The sequence below is a fragment of the chloroplast genome of Apium graveolens (assembly GCF_009905375.1).
Source record: "Apium graveolens chloroplast, complete genome".
In the NCBI taxonomy this organism is placed as follows: Eukaryota; Viridiplantae; Streptophyta; class Magnoliopsida; order Apiales; family Apiaceae; genus Apium; species Apium graveolens.
This window is the reverse complement of record NC_041087.1, coordinates 57,501-70,000: the sequence shown is the minus strand read 5'-3', so window position 1 is coordinate 70,000 and position 12,500 is coordinate 57,501. Positions and strand designations below refer to the sequence as shown.

Here is a 12,500-nt window from a genome sequence, read left to right as displayed (position 1 = left end):
TCTTTCTTTTCTATTCATCATGCAAAATAGAGGAACCCCTCTTTTGTTATACCATCAGGGTAATGATTCATCAACCTGCTAGTTCTTTTTATGAGGCACAAACGGGAGAATTTATCCTGGAAGCGGAAGAGCTGCTAAAACTGCGTGAAACCCTCACAAGGGTTTATGTACAAAGAACGGACAAACCCTTATGGGTTGTCTCCGAAGACATGGAAAGAGATGTTTTTATGTCAGCAACAGAAGCCCAAGCTTATGGAATTGTTGATGTTGTAGCGGTGGTTGAGTGAAAAGCCCGGATTTTTTTTCGCGCAAATTCTCGATTTCCTATTTTCTATTTTTGCTGAATTTACTAGAAAATTAAATAGAAGTAATTAAAAATCATCAGGTTAGGATCGATCTAAACCAGCCCATTATTTATATGATATGATTCAACATGCCAACTATTAAACAACTTATTAGAAATACAAGACAGCCAATCAGAAATGTCACAAAATCCCCCGCGCTTCGGGGATGCCCTCAGCGTCGAGGAACATGTACTAGGGTGTATGTGCGACTCGTTCAGATCATGAGCTGGGAGAAAAAAGAAAGAAAACCTTTTCTAGTATCAATGATCAGTACCGGGGAATAGGATAGAATTTAAAAAGAAGTCCGTTCATTTCAGTATAAAAAAAATCTATCCATTCTATTGTGTATGAAATTTATGGTTTCCATTGGTGCAAATCCAATCACCTCAATTTAAGATGAGAAGCAATTCTCCATTGGTAGCAAATGGTTATCCATTAAGCGGAGAAAATCCTACTTAAAAATAAAAACATAAAACTTAGGCCCCTTTTGCAAGAACGGACTAACAGGGTTAGCTACCCAGCCAACTTTCATAATTAAATACCGTTACTGTGTAAGTAGATCTAATCGTGAAAGACCTATTACTGGATAATTTATGGGTAGAGCCAAAGAATGTGAATTATACAAGTTACCAATAACATCGATTAAATAAAGTAAAGGCTCCGGTGTATAGAGAAAACCTCACCGTTTAAGAAGTAACCATATAAACGAAGGAAGCCACTATTTCTTTATCCATTTATATTTTTTATTTATTATATTTTATTTTGATACCTAGTAAAATTAAAATTCTTATTTCGAAGTGAAATGTCTAGAAAAAAGAAAAATAGTGGTCGGGAAGGTTATAGTAGCCAAAGTCATTGGAATTTTTAGTTTATACATTGGAAAAAAGCTTTGTTATTAATAGACTAGGAAAGGGAAAAAGAATAACTGAAAGAAAGGAAATCTATTAGTTATTCGTCAAAGTTTCATTTATTCAATGACCAGAATTAGACGGGGAAATATAGCTCGGAGACGTAGAACAAAAATTCGTTTATTTGCATCAAGCTTTCGAGGGGCTCATTCAAGACTTACTAGAACAATTACTCAACAGAAAATAAGAGCTTTGGTTTCGTCGCATCGGGATAGGGATAAGCAAAAGAGAAATTTTCGCCGTTTGTGGATCACTCGAATAAACGCAGTAATTCGGGAAATAGGGGTATCCTATAGTTATAGTAGATTAATACACGACCTATATAAGAAACAGGTGCTTCTTAATCGTAAAATACTTGCACAAATAGCTATATCGAATAAAAATTGTCTTTATATGATTTCCAATGAGATCATAAAAGAAGTAGATTGGAAAGAATCCACCGGAATAATTTAAACGGAGTTCCCCGGAGAATGAACTCCGGGAGGGTAAAGTCAAAATAAATATTAAATATGATAAAAAATAATAAAACTGAATGAACACACTCAAAAAAAAATCTTTATTCTTGCCCGATTCTTTTTTTCTTACGACACGACAATTCAATCTATATTTTTCGAACAAAACATCAATCTGCGTTTGAGTTCGGATTTTACTTTTTTTTTAGTCAAGTGAAGAAAGAGTAAACCTATTTATTTCTGGATCGAAGACCCGCAGTTCTGGTGGTCGACTCGGTTCTTTCAAACTGTTTCTCATTATTCAGAAAAGGTAACAAAGATAAAATACGAGCTTGTTTTATAGCAATAGTAATTAATCGTTGTTGTTTCAAGGTCAATCTATTCACCCGTCTAGATAATATTTTTCCTTGTTCGCTAATAAATCGACTAATTAAACTCATGTTTCTATAATCAATTCGATCCCCCGATTGAATCGGGGGCAAACGCCTACGAAAAGATCGCTTGGATTTAAGAAGAGGCCGCTTGGATTTATCCATGGTTTGTTTAGTTTAGTCCTTATCCCGAAAATCCTATTACGGTCGGATCTAAAATGAATTAGAATAAATAGGATTTGGTTTGTTTATATTTAATTATGTTATATGTTATATATAGAATATTTCACTATGTTCTATATAGAATGTCATTTTTACCCTTCCTTGGAAGGGTTACATACATGTGCTCGATTCGATCTATTTCTTTATCTCCCCATGAATCATATGTTTGTAACAAAATGGACAGAATTTTCTCAATTCCAATCGATTAGGCGTGTTGTGACGATTCTTTTCAGTAATATATCTGGAAATACCCGTTGATACCTTATTAACACCGTTTCGAACACAACTGGTACATTCCAAAATAACCGTTATTCGGGCATCTTTCCCCTTGGCCATGAACCTCCTTTGGATTTTTTATTTACTCAACTCTTCTATTTTCGATCCGAAACGAAGAAGAAGGAAGGAAGGATAAATAGAAGTTATTAACTTGAAATCCAATTATTAAAAATTTCACTGCAATCAATATCAATATACTAAAAAAATTTCTAAACTTTATTGCAAATTCAAATCACAGTATTTCATTTACATTTAAGTACCTTGTATAAGAGTCTTGTCCTAGATCTAGGCCCCACCCTGTTTATTCTACCTCCATCCCTAGTTTTGATGATTGAAAAAAATATGAATAATTTATTTAATTCAAACTTGAACCCAAGTCTCGAAGCTGTTGAATACACCTGTTCTTTTTTTCTCTTTCCTCCCTCTTATTATAAAAGGAAAAAAGAGAAAAAGGGGGCAAAGGATTAGTCACAAATATTTAATTGTATCTCAAATCTCCGTTATTTGGTACCGTATCAATAACTAGAATCAAAAAAAGGGGAATGTCAACGCATCTGGGAAAAAACGATTAATCTCTATCAATAGACCTGCTAAAGACCCGAACCATAGAGTACTTAATACCGGTGCCACGGAAAGATATGTTTTTAGATCTCGCATTGAAAAATCTCCTTCCTTTTTTTATTGTAATCTAAAATATGGTAATACATATATGATCAGATGCATATGCAGTTAAGAACCTTGTACACGGAATCCCTAATTTAAATTGAAATGTACAACTATCCAGTAAATAAAATTTTTTCTTAAAACATAAAAAAACGTTCCTCTCTTCCCAAGCATTCCCGAAAACTACTCATTTATTTTTACGACAGGTTCCGTTCCGTATTTCATACGTATATAAGACTTTTCTTTTACTATTATTATATGTTAAATGGGACCAAAAAGACGAAATGCCCATATAAATTGTATATATCAATGGAGGAAATAACGATGTGGAAAACAAAACAGGAATTCTATACAATGACACTGTAGACCAATTGGAGGGATGTAGCGCAGCTTGGTAGCGCGTTTGTTTTGGGTACAAAATGTCACAGGTTCAAATCCTGTCATCCCTACCTATTACTTCTTCGTTGAGCAGTAACGAGGGATTAATTAAGATCGATTTTAATATCCAATATTATTATATAATCGTTCATTAAACTGGGGTTAAAAAAAGTGTCTTTACAGTCTTCTCTTTTCTGATAAGAAAGCGCTCTTAGTTCAGTTCGGTAGAACGCGGGTCTCCAAAACCCGATGTCGTAGGTTCAAATCCTACAGAGCGTGATTTCGTCCTTATTTTTATTAGATAAAATTAGACTGAAAGAGCTTCACTAACTTGAACCGCAACCTGAATTTGACCTCCTTTGTATTAAAGAAAGTAGGAGGTCAATCAAAAAAAACGATAGTAATTAATCAAAGGTCCGATTGATCACCACGCCTATATTGTAAATATGCAGTTACGAATAATCCAGCCAAAGTAACAGGAATTAAACCTAACACGATTCCAAATAGAAAAACTTCAATCATTGCAATTTATTTGAAAGGAGAAAAAGGAGGTAATATCTCTACCTAAATATTAATCTGAATTACCATGAATCTCAATGACCAATAATTTGCAATTTATACGGAATCCTATCGAAAGATTTCTTTTTATGAATTGTGCATTTCAAATATTAATTTCAGATAAGTCGTATCTTGCTCAGACCAATAAATAGAGCTGAGGTTACCGTTAAAGCCGCTAGTAGAAAACCAAAATAACTAGTTATAGTAGGCATGAAGGAGCTAAATGAAATATGTTCTTTTTGTCCATATATGTTTATAAAAAAGCACTTACCTAAGTTTCCTTTTTCAAAAAATCGGGGATATTAAAAAATTTTGATTCATCTATCATTATAGACGGTACTAACAAAGATAAAGTGACAGGCGTATAAAAACCAATTGATTCATCAGTTACCACATCTACCCATCCCGCGATTTCAATCAACCGATTCATTGAGCAACTCTTAGGGAAAACTTATATAAACTAATAAAAAGAACTGGGCCGTGGAACTTCACTCAAAAATGAAACCTTTTTCATTTTTAAAATGATTACATTCTGTTTAAAATGATTACATTCTGGAAGAATAGAAGAATACTTTTTTATTGTCTCGAATCCTATTTATATTTTAGAGCCAACGTAAACCTTATAAAAAAGATAAAATATTTATTTTGGTCCAACCAGGTTAGTAATTTCTATTATCTTTTCTGTTTTACGTTATACATTTTATCTTTCCGTATTCTATTATAAAAACTCGTTCTTGTAGTTAGGTCAAGAAAGAATCTTTTGATCTCGATCTAATACAACAATGTATGCATCAAAAGGGTTGATTACAATTTTTTATTATTTTCTTTCTTTGTTATCTTTCTTTCATCGAATACGATGTACTACTCTTTCTTACTTTACTTGTTGCTTGTCAGTGTACAATGACAAGCAACAAGTAAAGTAAGAAATAATTTTTTGAGTACTTCCTTTCGATAATGATTGAAAGTGCGTTGCTGTGTCAGAAGAAGGATAGCTATACTGATTCGGTATACTCTAAAGACGCCCTCGGTACAATATTGACGATCTCAACAAAGATTTAGTTTTAGTCAATGGAAATTGACTGATCTAATCTTTTACGGAATCGATCCCCCTTTGACTGTACAAGAATATGTGGAGCTCAGCATGTCTGGAAGCACAGGAGAACGTTCTTTTGCTGATATTATTACCAGTATTCGCTACTGGGTCATTCATAGCATTACTATACCTTCCCTATTCATTGCGGGTTGGTTATTCGTCAGTACCGGTTTAGCGTACGATGTGTTTGGAAGCCCTCGGCCAAACGAGTATTTCACAGAGAACCGACAAGGAATTCCATTAATAACTGGCCGTTTTGATCCTTTGGAACAACTCGATGAATTTAGTAGATCTTTTTAGGAGGCCCCAATGACCATAGATCGAACCTATCCAATTTTTACAGTGCGATGGTTGGCTGTTCACGGCCTAGCTGTACCTACCGTTTCTTTTTTGGGGTCAATATCAGCAATGCAGTTCATCCAACGATAAACCTAATCCGAATTATAGAGCTATGACACAATCAAACCCGAACGAACAAAATGTTGAATTGAATCGTACCAGCCTCTACTGGGGGTTATTACTCATTTTTGTACTTGCTGTTTTATTTTCCAATTATTTCTTCAATTAATAAAACAAAGGAGAATAATAATTATAGGCACTCTCTCTTAGCCCATTCGGAAGGCTCTCATCTCATAATTATCCATGACTGTTTATGTCTCTAGCATGACCACTTGATGAAATGTGGAGGGAAGTGGGGTAAATGGCTGATACTACTGGAAGGATTCCTCTTTGGATAATAGGTACTGTAGCTGGTATTCTTGTGATCGGTTTAATAGGTATTTTCTTTTATGGTTCATATTCTGGATTGGGTTCATCTCTGTAGTAATCAGATGAATTGAGTTATAAATTATAGCCATGAAAGCGTAAGAACTCAACGGGACCTACCCCCTCAAACCATACAGGGAATACCGTTGAGTTCTTAAGAATTAGAATATTTTTCGCCTAAATGGCAAAACCCCATTCCATTTTTCTGATGATGTTTTTGAAAAATGCAGTTCATTGATCCATCCGCCCGTTGCTCGATAGTATCTATCGATACTTTCAAAGTAAAGTTAGAAGAAATCACTCGATTTCCTAGATGACATACTATCCTCAAATAATAATAAAACCTTAGTATTTTTTTTGTATCTCATCAAAAATGGAAATTTTTATAACTTTATTGAAGAAGTTCTATTTACTCAATAAACCTCCCTCTCTTTTGTTTGCCCACTATTCTATTTTATTTTATATTAAATAATTTATGTAATATATCTAAAAAAGTTCTGATATTTTTTTTTTAATTAAAAACTTAGACTAGTAATCTTTGACGAACAGGATAAAGAACCTTTTTTCTTTCGACACAAGAAAGAGATGTGGAAAATTCCTTTTCTTGTGTCGAATACTAGGAAGATGAATAATCATCCCTATAATTTTGTGTTCCACGCATTTATATGTTCTATTCCCCGCTTACTTATGTCTAGTATCTAGTCGAATTTCATTCGATTAGAATCTAAAATACTCTTAATGCATTTTATGATATTGAAATGTGATAATAGTAACATAGTCATACCACCCCAATTTTATAATCAAAAAAAGTAAAAAGTCTTCTTCACAATCTACATACTATGACTAGGAATGCAGTACAAGGAATTCCCGACATCTCGTATAAAATATAAAATAAAATGAGTATAAAAAAGCAAAAGGCTTTTCATAATGTCCATTTTTTATCATAAAGAGTCGTCAAAAAAATTTTTGTTCTTTTTACGTTATGAGCTCAATGTCGATAAATCCGCGAGTCTAGAAATTCATTTCTGACAATTGAACCTTCTCGAACTGTTTCTTTTTAAGAACCAAAAAGATTTGTGCCAAAATAACAGATGCCAAGAAGAACAAAAGGCCTTGGACACGTAAGGGATCTTGAAGTACTATTTCTGCATCTCCCTGACCAAATCCGCCCACATTAGGATTACTCGTCAACGGTTGATCCAATTTGATAGATTCGCCTTCTGAAACAAGAAGTTCTGGCCCTGGAGGGATAATATCAACCACTTGACGTCCATCCGATGCATCCGCTATGGTTATTTCGTAACCCCCTTTTTCTTTTCGTATTATTTTACCTACTATACCTGCTGATGTAGCATTATAAACTGTATTGTTACTTTTGCTCCCGTCGGGATAAATCTGGCCCCTTCCCCTGTTTCCGCCTACATATATAGGATATTTTAAGAAGTGAACCTCTTTCGTAGTAGCGGGGTCCGGGGAAAGGATCGGAAAGGTTATTTCACTATATTTCTGACCAGGAACAGGGCCTATCACAAGAATATTTTTTTTATTGGGGCGATAGCTCTGAAAAGACAGATTGCCTATCTTTTCTTTTAGCTCGGGGGAAATCCGATCGGCAGGAGCTAATTCAAAACCCTCTGGTAAAATAAGAACAGCCCCTACATTCAAAGCACCCTTTTTACCATTAGCAAGAACTTGTTTTAGTTGCATATCATAAGGGATTCGAACAACTGCTTCAAATACAGTATCTGGAAGTACCGTTTGTGGAACTTCAATATCCACGGGCTTATTAGCTAAATGGCAGTTGGCACATACAATACGACCAGTCGCTTCTCGCGGATTTTCATAACCCTGCTGTGCAAAAATGGGATATGCACTTGAAATGGATGGCCGGGTTATGATATATATCATGAGCGATACGGAAATGGATCGAGTAATTTGTTCCTTTATCCAAGAAAAAGTCTTTCTAGTTTGCATGGTCCAACCATTGAGCCCAAAAATGTCTACAATAAATTTGGTAGGTCGCTAACCTAGTTCCCTATCCGCAATTCTGCTATTTACTGGAATAATTTTACTGGAATAAATATAAATAATATATAGAATAAATCTTTGGGATGGGTATAAATAGAAAGAGTAAGTATGATTTTACATGCTTTGCTTCTGTACAACTACAAAGTAAGAAACGTTAGAATTGAATTGGATTAATATAATATTAGTAGATCCTTTTTTAATCATTCATTGAATGATAAATCACTACAAGGGACGGAGAAACACGATTTAAATAACGAAAAATCCAAAATTTAAATAGAGTATCTAGAATGACTGGAAAAGTAGAAACAAGACCAGATATAATTTGATCATTATGAGCAAATCCAAAATCTTTGTAGACAAAGCCAATCATTAGTTCCCAACCATGGGGCGAATGGAATCCGATACATAAATCTGTTAATAAAAGAATAGAAAAAGCCTTTATTGTGTCACTTAAGTTATATAGGAATTCCTGAGCCCAAGAGTTAAGAATAACAAGTTCTTTATTACCCAAAATTGAATAACCACTTAGAATAACGAAACATATTATATTTGTCGAGAAGTGCAAAATCGTATGGATATGATCCTCATTGTGTATCTTGATTAATTGGAGCGTTTCTTTGTGGATTCCTATACGAAGGTTTTGTAGATGTGTTTCCGAGTATTCCTTGATCATTTCCTCCAAAAGAAGGATTTCCTCCAATTCTATGAATTTTTCTATAATATTTTTTTCTTGAATATCATTCAAAAAAATTTCAGATTGCCTAGTATTCCACCAATAAGTAACCCAAGATTCCAGACTTTTATTAAATGAGAGAGAAATCCACCAGGGCAAAAATACTATAGATGCAAGATATAAAAGAGGGTTGAATGCTTTCTTTTTTGACATTTTTTCATTTCGTCTATGAATTTTTAATGAACCGACCTCATTAGTTGACTCTACGCCATCCAATATTTCTCTCATGCATGAGTTCGATTACAAAGGGTCGAACTTATGAATCTATTCACTGTTTTGTTTTTTATTTGTTATTTCGGAGTTAGTCTTTGAATGTAGAAAGAATACAGAAATAGATTAAGAATCCACTTCGAATTCAAAGAGTTAACAAAATTCTATTGTTTCCAGATATAGTATAATTGGTAAAATTCGAAGCAAGTATCCCCCTTTTCGACGAATCAATGACTGCCTGAAAGAACTGCTTTATTTAGGTAATGAATATTCTTTTCTATCATTATATCAAATATCTTTTATTTTTAAAAATTTTCACTGACTACGCAGAGTCCGGAATAAAAAAATTTATGTATTTCGAACTGCTTTGATAGAAAATAGTATGGTATAGAAAAGGGGGATTCTTTAGTTTTTCCTTCCTGCTGAAAAAGCATTCACTCTCTCAGCTCATTTCTCAAAATACTTCAATCGGTACACGCAAGAAATAGGCCAATTCGGCAGCTTTTTGTTCGATTTCCCGCGGAGTAACATTCTCATCAGTACGAGTCAAGGGAATGGCCCCCTGGCCCCTGATATCCATATAAAGGACACGGCGAGCATAAATACCCTCTTTAACTTCTATTCTGACGGACTGAATATCCTTTATAAGAAATCGGAGGAAGATGCGACGATTTTTTCCAGGGAATCCCCAACGAAAAATACACACCATTCCTTCTTTTCTATCGAATCGATCATAACCACCCCCTACATTCCACGAAATTGTGCACCACAAATAGGAGCTAATAAAGAGACCCGCGATCCCATAGAAAGACATCACAATCCCTTGTGGAAAAAAAAGGATTTGCTGAGACGGAAATAAAGATATCAAGTTTCTCCCAAGATAACTGGAAGTTCCAACCAATAAGAATCCTAATGAACCTAAAAAAAGGATAATGGCCCAGCAGAAATTACTTGTTTTTCGCGACCCCGTTATAGGTTGTATCCATATATGTTCTGATCGACAACTCATACTTGATCTGGTTTCGTTTTATTGGAATTGAGAGAATACCCTAGACTTTTTGTTTCCGAAGTAACTCTCATCAACTAGTACTAGTTTGATGTGAACCTTTAAGAGTAATTTATCAAATTGGTTAGATATAAAATAAAAACATACCCTTCGTATGATCCCATCAATATACATATAGATGTGCCGATTTTACAGTTCAGCCATCCAGCGATCCTGAGATTTTTTCAAATAGATAGAATTCCTTTAGATAGAATTCCTTTACCCCCATATCATCTTTCTACAAGCCAAAGAGCCCCTTTTTCGACGGAAGCGCCGCATGTTATACCTTCTTACACTAAATAGGTATCTGCGTTATGATACAAGTCTTTGTTTTGAAAAAAAAATGGATCAGAGTTGGGCCCATCATATCTAAACAGTCTTATTTTTTTGAACATGAAGAAATAAAGAAGCCATTGCCATTGCCGGAAATACTAAGCCTACTAAAGGCACCAAAACAGAGGGAAAGTCGAAAGTTGTCATATAAAGGATACCTCAATTTACTATTTGTACCTGTTATTATTAATTTATATATATATATTATAAAGATATCTTATCTTATTAAGAATTAAATAATTAGAATTCAAAGTTTAATTAGTATAAATCTAAGTATATATCTAAGTGAGTATAGAAGGTACAAAAGCATATATCATATCTATAGTTTCTATATTCTAGGTGGATTATATATACATATTTAACGAAAATAAGAATTCACTATTTTTCTTGTCGATAAAGGCCTCTTAACTGAATTAGTAATCAAGAATATAGATAAAAAGGGGTTATCCGCAACTTTTGATTTCTTTTTACAATTTAGATCTTATGTCAACAAAGAAACCCCATTCAGATTTGTTTTACTTGGATTCTGATAAACTAACTACTTGTTTGCTACAAATAAAAAAGGAACTTAATGCTCTATTGAATTTTGATTCAAAGGAAAGAAAGCGTGGAGCTGAAATAACTCACTCAGAACGCTTTTTAAAAGATTACGTGGTACGATTAGATCGAATAAGCCCTTCTGGAATAAATATTCAGCCGCCTGTGAACCCTCAGGTACTGTTTTATTCAATGTTTGTTCAATTACTCTTTTACCCGCAAATGCAATATAGGCATTGGGTTCGGCAATAATGATATCTCCCAACATACCAAAACTCGCAGTCACCCCCCCTGTAGTAGGAGATGTAAGAATTGGTACATAGAATAACTTTTTATTTGATTGATAATCATATAAAGCAGAAGAAATTTTAGCCATTTGCATTAAACTCAAACTTCCCTCTTGCATACGCGCCCCCCCGGAAGCACATACTATAATAAGAGGGAGAAATTTGTTAGTAGCGTACTCAATCAAACGGGTTATTTTCTCCCCAACCACGGATCCCATACTACCCCCCATAAACTGAAAATCCATAACCCCAAGTGCTATGGGAATACCGTTTAATTGGCCTATGCCTGTTTGAACGGCTTCAGTTAATCCTGTCTTTCGTTGATAAGAATCGATACGATCTTTATAAGGCTCCTCTTCCGAATGAAATTCAATGGGATCCAAAGAAACCATGTCTTCATCCATAGCATCCCAAGTTTCCGGATCGATCGAAAGTTCGATTCTATCTGAACTACTCATTTTCAAATGATATCCACATTGTTCACAAAGATTCAGTTTTGATTTTAAAATTTTCTTATAATTTAATCCATAACAATTTTCACATTGAACCCACAAATGTCTGTATTTTTGAGTTACATCCAGATCATTGGAACTTTCTATTATAGTGCTACCATTCGTGCTGGTACTTATATCGGACCCCTTACTTTCACCACAAACGGAACGAGAAATGTAACTGTTACTGGAATTGTCACTACCACTTACAATGTACGTATCATTAAAGATTTGAGACTCAAGATAAATGTCAATACAACTATTAATGTGATTATTCCAACTATATTGAGTATCATCCATGTAATGATCATCGCGAGGATCGTCATTATTAGATCCATTATTTAGATAACTAAAATTCCAATAACTAGAAAAAGAACTTTCTAGTTCACTCTGAAAAAAATGACCACTATCAATCTCGAAAATATGATTTTCAATATCAAAATATATGGAATAACTGTTCCCATTCCTATCCATAACTAAAAAAGTTTCATCAGAGGTGAAATTCCGAATGTCCTTGACGCCGAATAAATAATCAACATTGCTGTAACTAGAATTGTCATGACTACCCCAAATATGACTATTTTTCTTCATATCATTTCTATTCGGATCTTCACTTTCACTGGTATTTTCAATAGGACCAAGACCGCCCGTTGATTTACTTAGACCACACCTGTGTTCGAACTCTTTCTTAAATAGTATTGAATTGAACCACCGTCTTTCCATAGAGTTTTCTTGCCCCCTATTTGCTTTGCATGAAAATACAATAGATGAATAGTCATTCGATGAAAAATTATTTATTTATTTGA

General features: G+C 34.2%; 17 protein-coding genes and 2 non-coding genes across 20 annotated transcripts in view. All coding sequences in view use genetic code 11, as the record gives it.

Moving 5' to 3' along the window:
• Positions 1 to 287, top strand: part of clpP — a 2,064-nt gene extending 1,777 nt beyond the window's left edge. The window contains exon 3 of the mRNA in view: positions 57 to 287. Within this exon, the coding sequence (YP_009560775.1) occupies positions 57 to 287 (231 nt within the window). The remainder of the gene's footprint in view (positions 1 to 56) is intronic.
• Positions 288 to 433: 146 nt separating this feature from the next.
• Positions 434 to 547, top strand: rps12 (ribosomal protein S12; one part of a trans-spliced gene, as the record gives it; the record has 2 gene entries for this part). Coding sequences YP_009560774.1 and YP_009560730.1 both cover positions 434 to 547 — 114 coding nt within the window.
• A 771-nt stretch (positions 548 to 1,318) lies between these two features.
• rpl20 (ribosomal protein L20) lies at positions 1,319 to 1,705 on the top strand. Its single transcript has one exon. It carries the CDS (start codon positions 1,319 to 1,321, stop codon positions 1,703 to 1,705), a length of 387 nt encoding a protein of 128 aa, YP_009560773.1.
• A 229-nt stretch (positions 1,706 to 1,934) lies between these two features.
• On the bottom strand, positions 1,935 to 2,240 carry rps18 (ribosomal protein S18). The gene has a single exon. It carries the CDS (start codon positions 2,238 to 2,240, stop codon positions 1,935 to 1,937), a length of 306 nt encoding a protein of 101 aa, YP_009560772.1.
• A 192-nt stretch (positions 2,241 to 2,432) lies between these two features.
• Positions 2,433 to 2,633, bottom strand: rpl33 (ribosomal protein L33). The gene has a single exon. It carries the CDS (start codon positions 2,631 to 2,633, stop codon positions 2,433 to 2,435), a length of 201 nt encoding a protein of 66 aa, YP_009560771.1.
• Positions 2,634 to 3,101: 468 nt separating this feature from the next.
• psaJ lies at positions 3,102 to 3,230 on the bottom strand. The gene has a single exon. It carries the CDS (start codon positions 3,228 to 3,230, stop codon positions 3,102 to 3,104), a length of 129 nt encoding a protein of 42 aa, YP_009560770.1.
• A 381-nt stretch (positions 3,231 to 3,611) lies between these two features.
• Positions 3,612 to 3,687, top strand: trnP-UGG. Its single transcript has one exon. It is a non-coding gene; the product is annotated as a tRNA-Pro (tRNA).
• Positions 3,688 to 3,819: 132 nt separating this feature from the next.
• trnW-CCA lies at positions 3,820 to 3,893 on the top strand. The gene has a single exon. It is a non-coding gene; the product is annotated as a tRNA-Trp (tRNA).
• Positions 3,894 to 4,022: 129 nt separating this feature from the next.
• On the bottom strand, positions 4,023 to 4,136 carry petG. Its single transcript has one exon. The coding sequence runs from the start codon at positions 4,134 to 4,136 to the stop codon at positions 4,023 to 4,025; it is 114 nt and encodes a 37-aa protein (YP_009560769.1).
• A 152-nt stretch (positions 4,137 to 4,288) lies between these two features.
• Positions 4,289 to 4,384, bottom strand: petL. The gene has a single exon. It carries the CDS (start codon positions 4,382 to 4,384, stop codon positions 4,289 to 4,291), a length of 96 nt encoding a protein of 31 aa, YP_009560768.1.
• Positions 4,385 to 5,313: 929 nt separating this feature from the next.
• On the top strand, positions 5,314 to 5,565 carry psbE. Its single transcript has one exon. The coding sequence runs from the start codon at positions 5,314 to 5,316 to the stop codon at positions 5,563 to 5,565; it is 252 nt and encodes an 83-aa protein (YP_009560767.1).
• Positions 5,566 to 5,574: 9 nt separating this feature from the next.
• psbF lies at positions 5,575 to 5,694 on the top strand. The gene has a single exon. It carries the CDS (start codon positions 5,575 to 5,577, stop codon positions 5,692 to 5,694), a length of 120 nt encoding a protein of 39 aa, YP_009560766.1.
• A 22-nt stretch (positions 5,695 to 5,716) lies between these two features.
• On the top strand, positions 5,717 to 5,833 carry psbL. The gene has a single exon. The coding sequence runs from the start codon at positions 5,717 to 5,719 to the stop codon at positions 5,831 to 5,833; it is 117 nt and encodes a 38-aa protein (YP_009560765.1).
• A 132-nt stretch (positions 5,834 to 5,965) lies between these two features.
• Positions 5,966 to 6,088, top strand: psbJ. Its single transcript has one exon. It carries the CDS (start codon positions 5,966 to 5,968, stop codon positions 6,086 to 6,088), a length of 123 nt encoding a protein of 40 aa, YP_009560764.1.
• A 953-nt stretch (positions 6,089 to 7,041) lies between these two features.
• petA lies at positions 7,042 to 8,004 on the bottom strand. The gene has a single exon. It carries the CDS (start codon positions 8,002 to 8,004, stop codon positions 7,042 to 7,044), a length of 963 nt encoding a protein of 320 aa, YP_009560763.1.
• Positions 8,005 to 8,254: 250 nt separating this feature from the next.
• On the bottom strand, positions 8,255 to 8,944 carry cemA. Its single transcript has one exon. The coding sequence runs from the start codon at positions 8,942 to 8,944 to the stop codon at positions 8,255 to 8,257; it is 690 nt and encodes a 229-aa protein (YP_009560762.1).
• Positions 8,945 to 9,455: 511 nt separating this feature from the next.
• ycf4 lies at positions 9,456 to 10,010 on the bottom strand. Its single transcript has one exon. The coding sequence runs from the start codon at positions 10,008 to 10,010 to the stop codon at positions 9,456 to 9,458; it is 555 nt and encodes a 184-aa protein (YP_009560761.1).
• A 405-nt stretch (positions 10,011 to 10,415) lies between these two features.
• psaI lies at positions 10,416 to 10,526 on the bottom strand. The gene has a single exon. The coding sequence runs from the start codon at positions 10,524 to 10,526 to the stop codon at positions 10,416 to 10,418; it is 111 nt and encodes a 36-aa protein (YP_009560760.1).
• A 421-nt stretch (positions 10,527 to 10,947) lies between these two features.
• On the bottom strand, positions 10,948 to 12,417 carry accD. Its single transcript has one exon. The coding sequence runs from the start codon at positions 12,415 to 12,417 to the stop codon at positions 10,948 to 10,950; it is 1,470 nt and encodes a 489-aa protein (YP_009560759.1).
• Positions 12,418 to 12,500: the final 83 nt, after the last annotated feature.